The sequence below is a fragment of the Delphinus delphis genome, chromosome 4 (genome assembly GCF_949987515.2).
Source record: "Delphinus delphis chromosome 4, mDelDel1.2, whole genome shotgun sequence".
NCBI classification, from domain to species: domain Eukaryota; kingdom Metazoa; phylum Chordata; class Mammalia; order Artiodactyla; family Delphinidae; genus Delphinus; species Delphinus delphis.
Genome location: NC_082686.1, coordinates 84,163,328 through 84,184,237, shown reverse-complemented (window position 1 = coordinate 84,184,237; position 20,910 = coordinate 84,163,328). Strand labels below are relative to the sequence as shown.

The 20,910-nt window shown below is 35.3% G+C and overlaps 1 protein-coding gene across 5 annotated transcripts in view; it reads left to right on the top strand.

Moving 5' to 3' along the window:
* ATP11B (ATPase phospholipid transporting 11B (putative)) overlaps positions 1 to 15,543 on the top strand; it is a 132,746-nt gene extending 117,203 nt beyond the window's left edge. For 2 of the 5 annotated variants that reach the window (XM_060011065.1, XM_060011064.1), the window contains one exon: positions 1,262 to 7,807. In XM_060011065.1, coding sequence (XP_059867048.1) covers positions 1,262 to 1,343 — 82 coding nt within the window. In that variant the 3' untranslated portion in view covers positions 1,344 to 7,807. Of the gene's footprint in view, positions 1 to 1,261; positions 7,808 to 15,030; positions 15,302 to 15,408 lie in introns of those variants that run through there. The other 3 variants (XM_060011062.1, XM_060011066.1, XM_060011063.1) reach the window with 3 other exon arrangements.
* Positions 15,544 to 20,910: the final 5,367 nt, after the last annotated feature.

The window sequence follows — 20,910 nt, the reverse complement described above, 5'->3', positions numbered from 1 at the left end:
TCGTAATCTTACTCCATTCATTTATTTTACAAATACTGAGTACCTACTATAGCACAGTTCTAGGTGCTAGAGAGACCGTAGTGAGCAAGCCCTTCTTAAACGAAGGTAGATACTGTTTAAGTTTTCTGGAAACTAGTAAAATTAGAGAACCTGTAAACCACTGGTATTGTTGTTGCTTGTTTGTCTTCCTCTTTGCCAACTTTGTAAAGTTTCTAGGTTCCAGTCTTCATTGTGACTGTGCTCACTTAATCGGTTTATAATTGAACTACATACAAACTTTAGTCTCTAGGAAACAGCAGATTTTTTATAAAAGTGAATTTGGGCCATTTTAAGTGCTAATCTCTTTCTCTAACTTCTCTATTTAAGGAAAGTGGGAACCCTGGAAAAAGTTACATAAAATGTATTTATTAAGTGCTTTTAGTCTTCTAAGAAAGGCCACCTTTAACTTGGTAATCCTAATACTGTCCTTGAAATAGGTTAGGCCATTTTAAGCATGGCAGGCTATTTTTAGTCTTAAGTTATTTTAGCTGAAATTGGTACAGCTGCAAATAAAGTATTATATAATGAATTGCTTATGGCCTTATCATTCAGACAGACAGTAGTTAACATTTTCCAGACCAACAGAGGATCATTTGTTCTCAGTTAAGTGAAAACCCTAGTGACTTCTAGCTGTCTTTGATACCTATTGAGTCAAAACATTTACTTCGTTCAAGGTGTCTTTGATACCTATTGAATTAAAACATTTACTTTGTTCAAGCTAATTAATGCTAAAACCTTTAGAATAGAATTTATACCTGAAAAGAAATAATAATATAATATGAACATACTACTGTTTCATTCCAAAGCTTTTGGTAAGTGGGATTTTTGTTTGTTTGCTTTCGTGATGTCAAAATACACCCTAGTTGCTTTTCAGTAAAACCAAATGTGCATACCTCTTAGTAACAAACTTGTTTCTTATTGAATTAAGATTTTAAGAGTGTCTCATGCTTTGCTACCTATAGAAATTGTTTTAATGCTAATGAATTTTGGCTAATATTTTTATATGATGACTAGAGCATTATTTTTCCCAAGTTTTTGTATAATATAATGTTTGGTCCTTCAGTGCTAGTAAGAAGAACTTATCTTTAGCATTTAAAATGCATCAATCAGTGCTTATTTTAATACTCAAATCGCATTTTGGTCCTAAGTTTTAGAGTAAAATTTTTTCTCAATTGAAACATAGGTCCTGGTGAGCCAAACTTTTCTCTTATTGTTACTTTAGATCATGGAGTGCATCGGATCCTTTCTATACCAACGACAGGAGCATCTTGACTCTCTCCACAATGGACTCGTCTACTTGTTAAAGGGGCAGTAGTACTTTGTGGGAGCCATTTCAACTCCTTTCCTAAAATTCAGTGTGATCATCCTGGTAATGGCCACACTACCTCTGCGGAATTACTTTCTGAAATCTCTGGAGTAGTTCATGCCCACTCAGAGTTATAATGGCAAACAAACAAAAAGCATTACCATGCACCCCTGTCAGCTGCCCTCTTAATTTAAATCTGAACATGTTAAAATTTATGAATAAAGAGACATTTTTCATCTCTTTATCTGGGTTGTCCCCGTGTGCTTATGGGACTCCCAATGGCATTTCAGCCTTTTGCTAAGGCCACTAAATATTTTAACATCAAGGTAGAAAAGGGAGCTAATTCCTAGTTAACTGTATTTTTTAGTATGGCTTGGTTATTGAGTCTTCTGTTTAAATCTGCCTCTATAAATTATGCTGAAAAGTTTGCCTTGAAAACTCTATTTTTTTATTAGAGTTATATTTGAAACTTTTCATGGGAAAAGTTAATGTGAATAGTAAGGAATTTGGTCCCTCAGTGACCCATGTTTGTTCATTCATTAGTGCTTTCTAAGTTCACAGAGCAAATTAGGAGAATGCATTTCCAACCATTATTTGCTGCAGTATGGGTAGTAAATATATACCAGTACCAAAACTTCTCTAAATGTACTGTAACACAACCAGTTAAGTTAACCATATACATGCAAAGGGTATATCATATCTTACCTATAAATCAGGAATCAAGTCCATTCACCAAATTTCAAATTGATGTTTACTATTTTTGTGACAATGTAAAGAACCTATAGTGGGTAAATTAGACACCATTAGCATATTATTATTTAATGTGTTTATCATTGGATCTTTCGCATGCTTTAATCTGGTTAATATATTTAAATTTGCTTTTTTTGTCTATCTGAAGGCTCTGTGTATAGTATTTTACGACACTGTTGTAAATTCAACTATAATCAATAAAAAATCAGTTTGAAAACTATTTAAATATTGCAAATACTTTTAATTATACAAATCAAAATATTAGGATAATTAAATCAATAAAATGAGAAGAGCCTCTTTCTGTAACTAGCTCAGAATTGCTCTTGCTTTTCAGTAAGCTAGCTTTTAGAATAAAGAATTTCAGATGAGAATCCTGTTATTTTTAGGTTAGTATACGTTATCTAACTTACAGCAGACTACTACAGTGAAGTGAAATCTGCCCAGTGTCCCATTATAAGGTGTGGCTATAGAATGTAAATGAAGCAAAGTCTAAAATGCTAAATTATATGGGGTAATGGCTGCAGTAAATTTAAATGCTAAAAATAATTAATCAGGTATGTATTACTGCTGTTAACTCACTGCAGTTCAGTACTTGATTTTCATCCTGAGTTTATCATGTAGATCCAGTGTTGTCATTTGTTTTGATAAAAAGTAATGTTTTAAAACTTGGAAATGATTATTAAAGAACTGTTACTCATCTCTAAGCATATTATTGTGTACATATACATTCAAAATTGTATGGAAATGGTTAAGTAAGGTGTTGCCAAAATTTTCCCTGGAGAATATGATAATTCCTTTCTGTAGGTTTATTGCACAACCCTCCACCCCTTTCCCATTTCATGAATATAAGACTTCTGGAATTGGGCTGGTAGGGGAAGAATGGTAGAATTAAGACTTTACCTTTGTTCACTGGTAAACTGTTTTCTTGCTAATATAACATTTGTCTCTTTCAATAATGTAAGGATATTAGGTTATGAATTTCAGCCTAAATATTAATTTTCATAAATAGCCCTTCTTTAACTTAGATTGAGTTTAGGAAGATACTGTTATCCTGCAAATACAGTAAAGGGATAATGTACAGTGTGTACCCTTACCAGCTCATGTTCCAGAAGAGGAAATATTGCAGAAAATATTCAGTAGAGTATTAGTGGAGAATAATACAGAATTTGCTTTTTCTTAGACTGTCTTATAAAATGTTCATATAACAAAATGACGTTCAGTAGCCCTGCATTACATCTACCTTACAGTGTTTATTTGCCATCAGTTTGACTACTAACACTAGGGAAGGACTGCAAAGCCATCAAGCAGTCTCTGACCAACTACAGCAAGGCATGAGGTCAGCTAGCCTATATGGTGCTCAAGGTGTGATTGATGCAATTTTCTGCGTTCAGTATTTGAAGTTATGTAGGAATTTTATATCTGAAAAAAGTTAATAGCATCCGCTGACATGCTTCTCCTAGTCTGTTGTTCAAAACCTACTCCATTTAAAGGAAGATTAGCTTGTAAGAAAGGGGTTTTCTTCTGTTTATTTAAGAAAGCAACTCTTGTCTACAAACTTGCGGTAGTTTTCTAGTGCTAAATATTCATATTGTAAAACTATTACTGCATAATCAGAAATTTTCTCCCTTGCATATTTCTTTAAAATTCTTTGGAAAGTATGATGTTGATAATTAACTTTTATCTGCCAAAACCAGGGTACGATGCTACATGTGTTACTGCTAGTTAGTGGTCCCAAATCTATTTGCCTCACTTGCTTGCTTTTGCCTAGCCTGAAGCCTGTAGCCCTGAAGATAGCAGCAAGCACCAAGTCAGTTTCCAAAATTGCCTATCAGCTGCTTTAGGTGACTCAGCACCCTGCCTTAGCTTTAGCAAGCATTAGGCTCACCCCAGAAGGAGTAGAATGTGGGCCAGGAGAACTATAGCTACCCAGCCTTTCTGTGGGGTTGAGAAGAAAAAAGGGGAGAATTTAGTTTGAATTTCTCTTAACTAGCCTCCTCCTTGGGTCTTAATCTCCCTGAGGTCCAAAGGCTTCCCAGACCTGATCCAAACTCTGGCACTGTCCTGAGTAGGAGGTTAAACAGAGGCAAATCATCCAGTTAGGGAATACCTTACTCAGACCAGGGTCGTTTCTACCGCGTTAAGATTGTGAAATTGGGCTCCTGTGGTAAGCTTCAGGCTCCTATCTGATAGGCAGGAGTCACGGCCACTAAAAAATTTATAATTAATACCAAAACTTTTTAACATATGCTGCTCTGAAAAGTTATTGGGGACTGGGGAGAAAGGGAAAATCATCCATGTTTGTGTTTTTCCTGTAAATATCAATTTGGAGTATGATACAAGCAGGCATTAATAAGACTAACACACCAAAGAGTTATGTAAAACGTGTTTTATTAATTTTGGTCCCCCTTTAGAGACATTTTTATTTCTATCCTGATGAGTCATCTATTTTCATAAAAATAGAACATTATTAAAGTGCTGTTTATGTGAGATAACCTGAATGATATTCCTGCAAAAAATAGATCATAACTAATGATATGTTTGTAATAATGGTGACTTAGATTTTTATGAATAATTAGTAGTTGGAAATACTGTCACAACACTCAATTTAAAATCTTGGACCTCAGACACTGTGGCTGTCTAATATCTAAATTATCTGCATTGTCAGTAAATGTAGTATACCTATTGTACAGCTCTCAGTAATTTTTTAAAGTTTATGAAATTATATTTATCAAATAAAAATTTTCCTATGTAAGTAAAAGTCTTTTTCCATTATTTGAATGCATTTTAAGCCTCTCTCTGCTCATCACAACCAGCACTGCCAAGTTTTTTTGGGTTTTTTTAGCTAAATTTTTACTACATTTTCCCTCCATTAGAGTACAGAAATTCCATTATGCCTTTCACTAACTGCAGTTTTCAAAAATCCAGAAGTTCTTTTGTTACCCAAGTTTTATAGCTTATCGGTACAGTTCCTGAAAAGCTGTCTGAGTCAAATGCACCAACTGTAAAGGCCAACACACTTCAACTAGAAAGTGTATCATTCATGAAAAACCAGCCAGTGTAAATTTGGAAATGCCTTAGTTTAATAGAAAATATGTGCTTTCTGGGACTTCCTTGGCGGTCCAGTGGTTAAGACTCCATGCTTCCAATTCAGGGTTCAATCCCTGATCGGGGAACTAAGATCCCACATGTTGCATGGCACGGCCAAAAAAATTAAAGTTTTTAAAAATGTGCTTTAAAATATAACATTTAAAAAATATATATAACATTTATTTCTAAAATATTCTAACCTAATGATCAGTCATCGTTTCTAATGCTTCTTCAGTTGCCACGTAATTATTTCATCTACGTTTATTAAAAAGGTAAGCTGTTGTTTTTGTGTGTTAGTATTTGCAAAGGGTGACAATGTATATAATATATGTATTTTTATTTCTGAAATGAAACAAGAACATGATCCTGGACAAGTCAGTTTACCTCGGCATCTGTTTTTATTTTAAAAGGAGTTGAGGGTTTGGACTATCTTTAGGGTACTTCGGTCTTTAACTTTTATTGTACAACATAATGAATCATGTTCCTTTTTTATATATAAATTTATCTTTGGCTGTGTTGGGTCTTCGTTGCTGCGCACAGGCTTTCTCTAGTTGCGGCGAGCAGGGACTACTCTTCGTTGCGGTGCGCGGGCTTCTAATTGCGGTGGCTTCTCTTTGTTGTGGAGCACAGGCTCTAGGCACACAGGCTTCAGTAGTTGTGGCACGCGGGCTCAGAGTTGTGGCTCGCAGGCTCTAGAGTGCAGGCTCAGTAGTTGTGGCTCATGGGCTTAGTTGCTCTGCAGCATGTGGGATCTTCCCGGACCAGGGCTGAAACCCGGGTCCCTGCGTTGGCAGGCAGATTCTTAACCACTGCGCCACCAGGGAAGTCCCTGGATCATGTTCTCAATGAATAGGAAATTTAGGGCAAGAAAGTAAAATTTTATGAGCAGCATTTCACTAGAAAATTTAGTGAATTCGAAAACAATTCAAGTTTTATTTTGAAGAGTAACTGACTCAAAGAACAAAGCTGTTGTAAATTGAGGTGAGTTCACATGTCTGTGTGAACAACTGTCTTTGGAAGTGGCAGATCTGATAAAAATCTGATGTCAGATTGTTTTGTGTGTGTGTGGCTGTGTTAGGTCTTCATTGCTGCATGCAGGCTTTCTCCAGTTGCAGCCAGCAGGGGCTACTCTTCGTTGCGGTGCACAGGCTTCTCATTGCAGTGGCTTCTCATTGCAGAGCACGGGCTCTAGGCATGCAGGTTCAGTAGTTGTGGCATGCAGACTCAGTAGTTGTGGCTCGCGGGCTCTAGAGCACGGGCTCAGTAGTTGTGGCACACGGGCTTAGTTGCTCTGCGGCATGTGGGATCTTCCTGGACCAGGGATTGAACCCGTGTCCCCAGCCCTGGCAGGCAGATTCTTAACCACTGCACCACGAGAGAAGCCCCGATGTCAGATTTTTAATACTAATTTTTAAGGTAAAACGGTCTGTATTCAAGTAAAATCTGTAGACAGTGAAGTGCAGAGATTTTAGGATTACGTTCTATTTCTTTTGACATTGTATACATCTGTGTGATCCTAATCCAAGTCCAGATAGAGAACTTTTCTATCATCTCAGAAGGTGTCCAGGAAATGTATTTCTCTCCCTTTCTGCCCTTGGCAACCATTTTTTTCTGTTATCTATTGTCATAGATCAGTTTCACCTGTTCTTGAATTTCATATAAATGGAATTATACATGTTCACTTTTGCATCTGACTTTGTTCACAATGTCTGTGAGGTTCATACATGTTGTTGCATATATCCATAGTTTGGAGGGTTTTTTCCTACTCTGTAGTGTTTCTTTTCATGAACATCCCACAATTTATCCTTTCTCTGGTTGATGGACATTTGAGTTATTTACAGTTTGGGGTGATTACAAATAAAGTTATTATGAACATTCTTCGTGGACGTGTTTTCATTTCTCTTATTAAATAATGAGTAGAATTTCTGGGTCATAAGGTAGGTTTATGTTTAATTTTATGAGAAACTGCCAAAAGTTTTCCCAAGTGACTGTAGGTGCCATTTTATGTGCCTTTGTGTACAATGAGAGTTCCAGTTGTTTTATTATATCTCATGATTTTAATTTGCATAACAAATGATGTTTAACTCCTTTTTATATGCTTACTGACAATTTATCTTTTTTTTCTGAAATGTGTATTGAAGGCTCTGGCCATTTTTTTTTTTTTTTTCATTAGGTTGCTTGTCTCATTACAGAATGGTTGGAATCCTTTTTATAAGGATGTTAGTAAGTTCTTTGTCAGATGTATGTATTACTAGCATTTTCCCCCAGCCTGTGCTCTGCCTGTATATTTTCTTACTGGTGACTTTGGGGAGCAGGAGTGTTTTATTTTGATGAAGTCCATTTTTTTTCCTTTATGGTTATGTGTTTTTTTGTGTCTTATCTAAAATATTCTTGTCAACCCCAAGTTCATGAAGATAATTTCCTATGTTTTCTTCTGAAAGCAGCCTCTTACATTTAAGTCCATGATCCATCTCAAATTTACTTATGTGTAAGATGTGAGGCAAGGATTGAGGATCTTCCTTCCTCCCAACCCCCATAAGAGTATCTATTTGGTTTAGCTCCATTTGTTGAAAATGTTCTCTATCTCCATTGAATTCATTTGGTGAATTCGTTAATTCATCAAATTAGCTGACTGGGGAATTCCCTGGCAGTCCAGTGGTCAGGGCTCCGTGCTCCCACTGCAGGGGGCATGGGTTTGATCCCTGGTTGGGGAACTAAGATCCCACAAGCCACGCAGTGTGGCCAAAAAATTTATAAAATAAAGTTAACTGTATAAATGTGGGTCTATTTCTGGACTCTCCAATTCTGTTCATTTATCCTTACACTGGTAGCACACTGTCTTAATTACTATAGCTTTATGCCTAGCTTTGAGATAAGGTAGTTTAAGCCCTTCAACTCTGTTGTCAAGATTGTTTTGTCTATCCTAGGTTCTTTGCATTTCCATATAAATTTTGGAATCAGCTGATCAATTTATTTAAAAAAAATCCTGATATGATTTTGATTTGGATTGCTCTGAATTTATATGTCAATTTTAAAAGCACTGGCATCTTAATATTGACTCTTCTAATCCATGAACACGATATATCTCTCCATTTATCTTAGGTCTTTTCTAAAGAAGGTTTTGTAGTCTTCAGTATAGACATCTGGCAAATCTTTGTTAAACTCTTAAAATTTTTAAGGTTTTTGGTGCTGTGGTAAATAGAATTGTTTCTTAATTTATCTTCCAGTTACTCATTACTGTTATACATAAATGCAATTAATCTTTGTGCTTTTTACTTTGTAACTTAAACCTTGCTAAATTCATTCAATTTTTCTATTTTTTTTAACTTTTGTGTAGAATGCTTTTGATTTTGATGTAAACAGTTGTCATCTGAGAATTCAGTTTTTTCAATTTTCATGCCTTTTGTCTCTTGTTATTGCATTATTGTACTGGCTAGAGCTTCCTGTACAATGTTAAATAGACATGGTGAGAACCATGAGGTGTTGAGTTTTGAAAATGTTTTTCCTCCATTTTTCAAGATGAGCATACGGTTTTGTATGTTTTAGCTTGGTACTATGGTGAACTATTTTGGTTGATTTTCAAATGTTAAACCAACTTTATATCCCTGAAATAAATTTCACTGGGGTATGATGTGTTATCCATTTATATATTGCTGTTTGATATGCTAATATTGTGTTAGAGGCTTTTGTATCCATGCTTATGAAGGATATAGATCCGTGATTTCATTTTCTTATACCATCTCTGTCAGGTTTTGGTATTAGGGTTATGCTGGCCTCACAAAACAATTTGGGAAGTGTTCCCTCCTCCCCTTTTTTGGAAGAGTTTATGAGGTTATTATTTTTTCTTTTAATGTTTTGAAGAATTCATGTCATCTGGACCACTTAGAGGGGCTTGGGGGGTGTTTTTTTTGCAGGGGGGGGAATATTGTGGATCACAAATTCAATTTCTGAAACAGACACAGGATTATTCACATTTTCTGTTTCTTTTATGAAATTTGGTAAGTTGTATCTTTTAAGGAATTTGTCCGTTTCATGTAATTTCCAATATTTTTGACATAAAGTCCAGAATATTCTTTGATTATCCTTATAGTGACTATAGGATATGTATTGTTTTTGCTTATTGGTAGCTTTTTTCCTAGACTTTTTACCTGACCAATCTTGCTAGGGGTTTGATCAAGTCTATTAATTTTTTCAAAGAATCAACTTTAGGCTTTGTTAATTTTACCCATTTATTTTTATTGCCCTAATGCTCTCATCTGTATTATTCCTTTCTATTTTGATTTTGTTTTCTAACATTTATTCATTTATTTATTTGGCTGCACTGGGCCTTAGTTGCAGCACACAGGCTCTTTGCAGCGTGTGGGATCTTTAGTTGCAGCATGCGGGATCTAACCCGGGATCGAACCCATGCTCCCTGTATTGGGAGCAAGGATTCTTAACTGCTGGACCACCAGGGAAGTCCCTCTATTTTGGTTTTAATTTGCTCTTCTTTTATGGCTTTTTTGAAGCTTAGATAAATTGATTTTTAACCCTTTTTAATAAAGACATTAAAACTACACATTTCCCTCCATGTACTGCTTTAGGTGATTCCCACAGATTTTATCCTTTCATTGTTATTCAAATCAGAATATTTTATTTCCTTTATGATTTCTTTTTTGATCCCTGGATTATTTAGAGGTGTTTTGACTTCTAAATATTTGGGGGATATACTTTTTTTCCCTTCCTAATCTTGTTTCTTATCTTAAAGGGAATGCATCTAAGGTTTACCCATTTAGTGTGATATGTACTGTAGAGTTTGAGTATACATAGCTTTTCCCTCATTAAGAATATTTCCTTCTATTCCTAGTTTACTAACAATTATAGATAGGTGTTGAACTTTGCAAAATGATTGGTTCAACTAAAGTTATCATGAAATGTTTTACTCCATTATTTTATTAATATAGAGAAGTATATTGATGGATTTTTCTGATATTGAACAATCCTTGCATTACTGGCAGAAATCCTGCTTGTTCATGATATGTTATTTTTAGTGCTCTGTTGGATTCATTTAACTATTGCTTTATGTAGGATTTTGAATCTGCATACATAAACAAAATGGGCCTATAATTTTCCTTTTTATTCTCTTGGTTTGGGTTTTTTGTTTCTGGTTTTTGAGTCAGTATTACACTAATCTCAAGGAATGAGCTGGGAAGACCTCCCACTTCCCCTGTTTTCTGGTTTCTGGAACAACTTGCATAAAATAGAATTAGCTATTTTGAAAGTTTGGTAGAGTTTCATAGAATAAAAACATTTGGACGTGAGGTTTTTTCAGAGGACAGGTCCTTGACTGCTATCTCTAATATACTTTTTACAGTTATGAATCTATTCAAGTTATTCCTGTATATTTTATATGTTTCTAGGAGTTTATCCATTTTATTTAAATATTTAAATTTAGTTCATAAGACTTTTATCTCCATACGTCTGAAATAATTTCTCCTCTCTTTCCACACTTTTGTTTTTTTAATCAAGGTATAATTGACAGATAACATTACTTTCAGGTATACAACATAATGATATTTGTATATATTGTGAAATGGTTAATAGGCCTAGTTAACATCCCTCACCGTAGTTACAAAATTTTTTCTTGTGATGAGAACTTTTAAGATCTCTCAGCACTTTCAAATTTGCAGTACAGTATTAACTGTAGTCACCATACTGTACATTACATCCTCATGACTTATTCTGTAACTGGAAGTTTGTACCTTTGACCCCCTTCACCCATTTCACCCAACCCTAAGCCCCCACCTCTAGCAGCCACCAATCTGTTCTCTCTCTAATTCATGAGCTCAGTTTTCTTGTTTTTGTTTTTTAGATTCTGCATATAAGTTGGCTCATACGGTATTTGTCTTTCTCTATCAGATTTATTTTACTTAGCATAATGCCCTCAAAGTCCATCCATATTGTCCCAAATGGCAGGATTTCCTTCTTTTTTATGGCTGAATATTCCTTCATGTATGTATGTACATTTTCTTTATCCATTTCTTTATTGTTGGACACTTAGGTTGTTTCCATATCTTAGGTATTATAAATAATGCTTCAGTGAACATGGGTGTGCACATATCTTTTCGAGTTAATGTTTTTTCTTTTCTTTGGATAAATCCCCAGAAGTAGAATCACTGGGTCATAGGTAGAATTTCTATACCGTTTTCCATAGTAGCTACACCAATTTACATTCCTGCCAACAGGGTAGAAGGGTTCCTTTTCTCCACATCCTCAGCAATACTTATTTCTTTTTTTGATAGTAGCCTTTCTAACAGGTGTGATGTGACATTGTGGTTTTGATTTGCGTTTCCCTGATGAGTGATGTTGAGCACCTTTTCATGTACCATTTGTATGGCTTCTTTGGGAAAATGTCTATTCAGATCCTCTGCCCATTTCTTAATTGGATAGTTTATTTTCTTGCTATTGAATTGTATGAGTTCCTTGTACATTTTGGATATTAACCCTTTGTCAGATATATGATTTGCAAGTGTTTTCTCCCATTCAGTAGGTTGCCTTTTCATTTTGTTGATGGCTTCCTTTGCTGTGCAGAAGTTTTTTAGTTTGATATAGTCCCACTTTTTTATTTTTGACTTTGTTGCCTTTACTTTTGATATTGAATCCAAAAAATCAATGCCAACACTGATGTCAAGGAGTTTACCACCTATTTTTTTCTAGGACTTTTATGGTTTCAGGTCTTACATTTAAATCTTTAACCCATTTTGAGCTTTTTTGTGTGTGTGTGCGATACGAGGGCCTCTCACTGTTGTGGCCTCTCCCGTTGTGGAGCACAGGCTCCGGACGCGCAGGCTCAGCGGCCATGGCTCACAGGCCCAGCCGCTCCGCAGCATGTGGGATCTTCCCGGACCGGGACACAAACCCACATCCCCTGCATCAGCAGGCGGACCCTCAACCACTGCGCCACCAGGGAAGCCCCCCATTTTGAGCGTGCGTGTGTGTGTGTGTGTGTGTGTGTGTGTGTGTGTGTGTGTATGGTGGAAGATAGTGGTCCAGTTTTCCCAACACCATTTATTAAGAGACTCCTTTCCCTGTTGTAGGTTTTTGGCCCCTTTGTTGTAAATTAATTGACCATACGTGTATGGGTTTTTTTCTGGTTTCTCTATTCTGTTCCATTGATCTATATATGTTTTTATGCCAATACCATACTGTTCTATTAGAGTTCTGTGATATATTTGGAAGTCAGGAAGCATGATACCTCCAGCTTTGTTCTTTTTTCTCAAGGTGGCTTTGGCTGTTCAAGGTCTCTTGTGGTTCTATACAAATGTTAGGATTGTTCTATTTCTGTGAAAAATGCCATTGGAATTTTGATGAGGATTGCACTGGATCTGTAATTTGCTTTGGAGAGTATGGACATTTTAGCAATAATCTTCTAAGCCATGAGCATGGACTAGTTTTCCATTTATTTGTGTCTTCTTCAGTTTCTTCAGTGTCATATAGTTTTCAGTGTACAGGTCTTTTGCTACCTTGGTTAAATTTATTCCCCAGTATTTTATTCTTTTTGATGCAATTGTACATGGGATTGTTTTCTTAATTTTCCTTTTTAACAGTTTGTTATTTGTGTATAGAAACACCACAGATTTCTGTATATTGATTTTGTATCCTGCAACTTTACCGAATTTGTTTATTAGTTTTAATAGTTTTTGGTGGAGTTTTTAGGGTTTTCTATATATAATATCATGTCATCTGTATATAGTTTTACTTATTTCTGATTTGGATGCCTTTTATTTCTCTTTCTTGCCTAATTAATTGCTCTGCTTAGGACTTCCAATACTATGTTGAATAAAAGTGGCAAAAGGGGACATTCTTGTCTTGTTCCTGATGTTAAAGGAAAAGCTTTTAGCTTTTTAGCATTGAGCATGTTATCTGTGGGCTTGTCAAATGGCCTTTATGTTGATGTGTATCTTCTCTATACCCACTTTGTTGAGAATTTTTATCATAAATGAGGGTTGAATTTTGTCAAAAGCTTTTTCTCCATCTATTGAGACTGACAAAATAAAGGATAAAAATCATATGACAAGGTAGTATATTACATTTATTTATTTGCAGATGTTGAACCATCCTTGGATCCCTGGAATAAATCCTACTTGATCATGGTGTCTGATCCCTTTAATGTATTCTTGAATTCAGTTTGCTAATATTTCATTGAGGGTTTTTGTATCTCTGTTCATCAGGGATATTGTCCTGTAACTTTTCTTCTTGCGGTGTCCTTGTCTGATTTTGGAACCAGGGTAATGCTGACCTCGTAAAATGACATTGGAAGGTTTCCTTCTTTTTCTGTTTTTTTAGAAGAGTCTGAGAAAGTTTGGTATTAATTCTTTAAATTTTGGTAGAATTCACCAGTGAAGCCATATGGTCCTGGAGTTTTTGTTTGTTGGGAGGTTTTGGATTACTGATTCAATCTCCCTACTAGTAATTGATCTACTCAGATTTTCTGTATGTTTCTAGGAATTTATCCATTTCTTCTAGGCTATTCAGTTTGTTAGCATATAATCGTTCATAATAGTTTCATGATCCTTTGAATTTTTGTGGTATCACTTGTAACATCTCTTTCATTTATTTGAGTCCTCTCTTTTTCTTGATGGGTCTAGATAAAGGTTTGTCAATTTTGTTTACTTTTCAAACATCCAGCTCTTAGTTTTATTGATCTTTTTCTATTGTCTTTTTAATCTGTTTCTAGTCTGATCTTTGTTATTTCCTTCCTTTTACTAATTAGGGCTGTTTATTCTTCTTTTTCTAGTTCCTTAAGGTGTAAAGTTAGGTTATTTGAGATTTTTCTTGTTTCTTTCTAGGCACTTATCTTCCCTCTAAGAATTGTATTCCCATAAGTTTTCATATGTTGTATTTCCGTTTTCATTTGTCTCAAGGTATTTTTTATTTCTCTTGATTTCTTCTTTGACCCTTTGGTTGCCCAGTAGCATGTTGTTTAATCTACATATTTGTGAATTTTCCAGTTTTTTGTTTGTTTCTTTGTAATTGATTTGTAGTTTCATACCATGTGCTCAAAAAAAGAAGCTTGATATGATTTCAATCTTCTTAAATTTATTAAGACTTGATTTGTGGCCTAAAATCTGTCCTGGAGAATGTTCCTGTGCAGTTGAGAAGAATGTGTATTTTGTTGCTTTAGGATGAAATTTTCTGTATATTCTGTTAAGTCCATCTGGTTTAGCATATCATTTAAAGCCAATGTTTTCTTAATTGATTTTCCGTCTGGATGATCTATTTATTGACAGTGGAGTATTAAAGTCCCCTACTATTACTGTATTGCTATCTATTTCTCCCTTAAAGTCTGTTAATATTTGCTTTATATATTTAAGTGCTCCTGTGTTGGGCTCCTAAATGTTTACAAATATTATATCCTTTTGTTGGATTGACCCCTTTATCATTACGTAATGCCCTTGTCATTTATTACAGTCTTTCTTTGTTTTAAAGTCTATTTTGTCTAATATAAATGTAGCCACTGCAACTTTCATTTGGTTTCTATTTACATGGATTGTCTTTTTTAGTCCCTTCACTTTCGGTCAGTGTGTGTCCTTATATCTGAAGTGAGTTACTTGTAGACAGCTAGATTGGTCTTGGGTTGGTTGGTTGGTTTTTTATCCATTCACCTAGTCTATCTTTGAGTAATGTAGTCCATTTACTTTTAAAGTAATTATTGATAGGTATATACTCATGGCCATTTGTGCCTTGTTTTCTGGCTGTATTATAGTTTCTCTGTCCCTTTCTTCTCTTGCTCTCTTCCTGTGTGATTTGATGATTTTCTTTTGTGGTATGCTTAGATTCCTTTCTCTATCTTTGTGCATCTATTATAGGTTTTCCTTTGTGGTTACCGTGAGGTTTACATATAACAAAACAGTCCTTGAAGTTGATAACAACTTAAGTAAGTATGAACACATTCTAAAGCTCTATATTTTCACTCTCTCCCACTTACGTTTCAGGGTTTTGATGTCACACTTTTCATATTTTTGTATTGTGTATCACTTAACTATTATAGTTATTTTTACTACTTTTGTCTTTTAACCTTTGTACTAGTTTTATAAGTGATTAATCTTTATAAGAATTAAGCTTTATTTAATCTAAGTTTTTTAAGTGTTTAATGATTTTAATTAAAAATTTTAAGTAAGTTTCTATTTAATTTCCAAGTATTTGGGGGGATACACTATTTTTAATTATTTATAATTCTGTTATAGTCAGAAAACATAAGCTGAATGATTCCAGACCTCGGGAATATATTAAAACCCAGCATTTGATATATCTTGGTGAATGTTCCAAGTGCACATCAAGACTTTGTTTCTGGTTCTGCATTTAAAGAGCTGGAAGTCACCACTCCATCCTAGCAGCAAGTAAGAAGTTGAACAGGTATTTTAAAACTTCTTGAATTTATAACAGACTGGAGGACAGAGGGCAAACTGCTGCCCCATATTGGAAAGGCAGGCAAATACAAAGACTGGAAAAAAAAAAAACCAATATATTATGCAAGTACTTTGGTACAATTACAAACGGTATAACATATGTACAATGGTAATATCAATAAAAGAAATAAAGGAAAAGATGAAATATTTCAAACAACAACAGATTTCCCCCAAGTTAATGTCAGACACCAAACCACAGATCCAGGAAACTCAGAGATCACCAAGCTAATCTGAAGGAAGCCAGAGGTAAGAAACATTTTATCTACAGAAGAACAAAGATAAGTATCACATCTAACTTCTCAGAAGCCATGTGAGCAAGAAAAAAATGGAGTGAACTATTTAAATTTTTGAGAAAAAAATATCACCAACATAGATATCTGTACTCTGCAAAACTGTTCTTTCAAAACTAAAGAAATAAACACTTTCTCAAACAAAAACTGATGGAATTTGTTGCCAGTACACTCACCATACAAGAAATGTTAAAAGTTCTTTAAAGAGAATGAATGTAATATAGGTCAAAAACGCAGATCTATATAAAATAAGGAAGAGCAATGAAGAAGGAATAACTGAAGGTAAAATAAAAGCTTTTATTTTTAGTTGATCTAACAGATAACAGTTTCTTCCAAATGCCAACAATGTATTCGATTATGTATGCTTAGGTATTTGTGTTATGAATATGTATGCTAATGTATATGCTTATATATAAGTGAAATGAATAACAGCAGTGATACAAAGAATGGGAAGAAGGATTTAGGATTATTTTATTACTATAAGGTACACTACCTGTGATGTGTTATTTGACAGAATTGGATTAGCTATAATTGTATATACAAATTCTAGGGCACCCACTAAAAACAAGGTGGGAAATAAAGTATAACTAATATGCTAAGAAAGGAGAGAAATGGAATCATAGAAAATGCTATTAAAACTACAAAAGCCAGAAAAAGAATCAAAGACAAAAATAGAACAAGGGCAACAAATAGAAACAGTAATGCATATCATAGATAGTAATAGAAATGTATCAGTAATGTTATTTAATCAGTATGTTATTTAAATGTACCTATTTAAAAATAGAGATCATTAGAGTGGATCTAAAAACATGACCAAATAAACAATATGTTATCTACAAGAAACCCATTTTAAATATAAAGACATATAGATTAAATGTAAATGGATGGAGGGACTTCCCAGTGGTCCAGCGGTTAAGACTTTGCCTTCCAATGCAGGGGGTGCAGGTTTGATCCCTGGTCATGGAGCTAAGATCCCATATGCCTCAGGGCCAAAAAAACAAAACATAAAAGCAATATTGTAACAAATCAATAAAGATTTTAAAAATGGTCCTGGTCCACACCGAAAAATCTTTAAAAAAAAAAATAAATGGATAGGGAGAAATACACCACACTAATGCTAATCGAAAGAAAGCAAGAGCAGCTATATAATTTTCAAGAAGAGCAGATTTCAAAGCAAGGAACATTTTCAGTAATAAGGGCACTAGATAATGACAAAGGGAAGATACAACAACTTTATGAAGATATAAAAGAAGATATAACAAATTTAATGTGCATGTGCCTCAAAACAGCATCAAACTATGTGAAGCAAAAACTAATAGAAATACATAAATTCACTGTCAGACTTGGAGATTTCAACAACCCTGATCAGAAGTGGACAGATCCAAGCCAAAACTCAGGATATAGTTGGACTAAACAACATCATCAATCAACTGGATAAAATGGACATCTATAGACTGCTTTATCCAACAACAGAATACAAAGTCTTCTCAAGCTCACATTAAACATTCACCAAGATAGACCACATCTGGGACATAAAACACACCTTTAAAAGAATAGAAATTATGCAATATCTGCTCTCAGACCACAGTACAATTAAACTAGAAATAAGTAACAAGAAGGTAACTGGAAAATTCTAAAATACATGGAGATTAAGCAATACTTCTAAAAAACACAAGGGTCAAAGAAGAAATCTCCTCAAAGAGAAATTTTTAAAATATTTTGAACTAAATGAAAACACAACTTACCAAAATTTGTGAGATGCAGCAAAAGCAGTGTTTAGAAGGAAATTTATAACATTAAATGTATATATTAGAAAAGATACAAAATTAATAACTAAATATCCACTTTAGGAAACTAGAAAGAGAAGGGCAAATTATATCCAAAGTCAGCAGAAGAAAAGACATAGTAAGAACTACAGCAGAAATTAATGAAATTGAAAACAGGATATCAATAGAGAAAATGAGTGAAACCAAAATCTGGTTCTTCTTTGAAGGAAGCAATAAAATTGATAAATCTCTAGCCAGGCTGAGGAAAAAAGGAAGGGAAACAAATACTAATATCAGAACTGAAAGAGGAGACATCACTACAGATCCCAAAGACATTAAAAGGATAATAAAGGAAGATTCTGAACAACTCTATGGCCACAAATGTGATTACCTAGAATAAACAGACCAATTCCTTTAAATACACAATTGTCAGGGAACCTACAAGATGGCAGAGGAGTAAGACATGGAGATCACCTTCCTCCCCACAAATACATCAAAAATACATCTACATGTGAAACAACTACAGAACACCTACTGAACGCTGGCAGAAGACCTCAGACTTCCCAAAAGGCAAGAAAATCCCCACGTACCTGGCCATGTGGCTGACAGGGTCTTAGTGCTCCAGCCTGGTGCCAGGCCTGAGCCTCTGAGGTGGGAGAGCGGCGTTCAGGACATTGGACCACCAGAGACCTCCCGGCCCCACGTAATATCAATCGTTGAGAGCTCTCCCAGAGATCTCCATCTCGGCAGTAAGACCCAGCTCCACCCAATGACCAGCGAGCTCCAGTGCTGGATACCCCATGCCAAACAATTAGAAAGAGGAACACAACCCCACCCATTATCAGAGAGGCTGCCTAAAATCATACTAAGTTCACAGACCTGCCCTGCCCACCAGAAAGACAAGATCCAGCCCCACCCACCAGAACACAGGCACCAGTCCCCTCCACCAGGAAGCCTACACAAGCCACTGAACCAACCACATCCACTGGGGGCAGACAGCAAAAACAAGGGAACTATGAACCAGCAGCCTGCGAAAAGGCGACCCCAAACAGTAAGTTAAACAAAATGAGAAGAAAGAAATATGCAGCAGATGAAGGAGCAAGGTAAAATCACACCAGACCAAACAAATGAAGAAGAAATAGGCAGTGTACCTGAAAAAGAATTCAGCATAATGATAGTAAATATGATCCAAAATCTTGGAAATAGAGTGGAGAAAATACAAGAAACGTTTAACAAGGACCTAGAAGAACAAAAGAGCAAAAAAAAACCAATGATGAACAACACAATAAATGAAATTAAAAATTCTCTAGAAGGAATCAATAGCAGAAGAACGGATAAGTGACCTGGAAGATAAAATAGTGGAAATGACTACCACAGAACTGAATAAAGAAAAAAGAATGAAAAGAATTGAAGACAGTCTCAGAGACCTCTGGGACAACATTAAACGCACCAACATTCAAATTATGGGGGTCCCAGAAGAAGAAGAAGAAAAGAAAGTGTCTGAGAAAATATTTGGAGAGATTATAGTTGAAAACTTCCCTAATATGGAAAGAAAATAGTCAATCAAGTCCAGGAAGCACAGAGAGTCCCATACAGGATGAACCCAAAGAGAAACACACCAAGACACATATTCATCAAATTATCAAAAATTAAATACAAAGAAAAAATATTAAAAGCAGCAGGAAAAAGCAACAAATAACATACAAGGGAATCCCCATAAGGTTAACAGCCGATCTTCCAGCAAACACTCTGCAAGCCAGAAGGGAGCAACAGGACATATTTAAAGAGATGAAAGGAAAACACTTGCAACCAATATTACTCTACCCAGCAAGGATCTAATTCAGATTCAATGGAGAAATTAAAACCTTTACAGACAAGCAAAAGTTACGAGAATTCAGCACCACCAAACCAGCTTTACAACAAATGCTAAAGGAACTTCTCTAGGCAGGAAGCACAAGAGAAGGAAAAGACCTACAATAACAAACCCAAAACAATTAAGAAAGTGACAATAGGAACATACATACTGATAATTACCTTAAATGTAAATGGATTAAATGCTCCAACCAAAAGACATAGACTGGCTGAATGGATACAGAAACAAGACCTGTATATATGCTGTCTACAAGAGACCCACTTCAGACCTAGGGACACATACGGACTGAAAGTAAGGGGATAGAAAAACATATTCCATGCAAATGGAAATCAAAAGAAAGCTGGAGTAGCAATTCTCATATTAGAAATAATAGACTTTAAAATAAAGACTATTACAAGAGACAAAGAAGGATACTACATAATGATCAAAATATAACAACTGTAAATATTTATGCACCCAACATAGGAGCACCTCAATACATAAGACAAATGCTAACAGCCATTAAAGGGGAAATCGACAGTAACACAGTTATAGTAAGGGACTTTAACACCCCACTTTCACCAATGGACAGATCATCCAAAATGAAAATAAATAAGGAAACACAAGCTTTAAATGACACATTAGACAAGATGGACTTAATGGATATTTATAGGACATTTCCATCCAAAAACAACAGAATACACTTTCTTCTCAAGTGCTCATGGAACATTCTCCAAAATAGATCATATCTCGTGTCACAAATCAAGCCTCAGTAAATTTAAGAAAATTGAAATCGTATCAAGTATCTTTTCCGACCAAAACGCTATGAGACTAGATATCCATTACAGGAAAAAAAAACTGTAAAATATACAAACACATGGAGGCTAAACAGTACACTACTAAATAACCAAGAGATCACACTAAAGAAACCAAAGAGGAAATCAAAAAATACCTAGAAAAAGATGACAATGAAAACACAATGACCCCAAATCGATGGAATGCAGCAAAAGCAGTTCTAAGAGGGAAGTTTATAGCAATACAATCCTACCTCAGTAAACAAGAAAAATCTCAAGCAACCTAAATTTACAGCTAAAGCAATTAGAACAACAAAAACAACAACAAAAAGTTAGCAGAAGGAGGGCTTCCTTGGCAGCGCAGTGGTTGAGAGTCTGCCTGCCGATGCAGGGGACACGGGCTCGTGCCCCGGTCCGGGAAGATCCCACATGCTGTGCAGCAGCTGAGCCCGTGAGCCACGGCCGCTAAGCCTGTGCGTCTGGAGCCTGTGCTCCACAACGGGAGAGGCCACAGCAGTGAGAGGCCTGTGTACCGCACAAAAAAGACACAAAAAACAGAAGGAAAGAAATAAAGATCA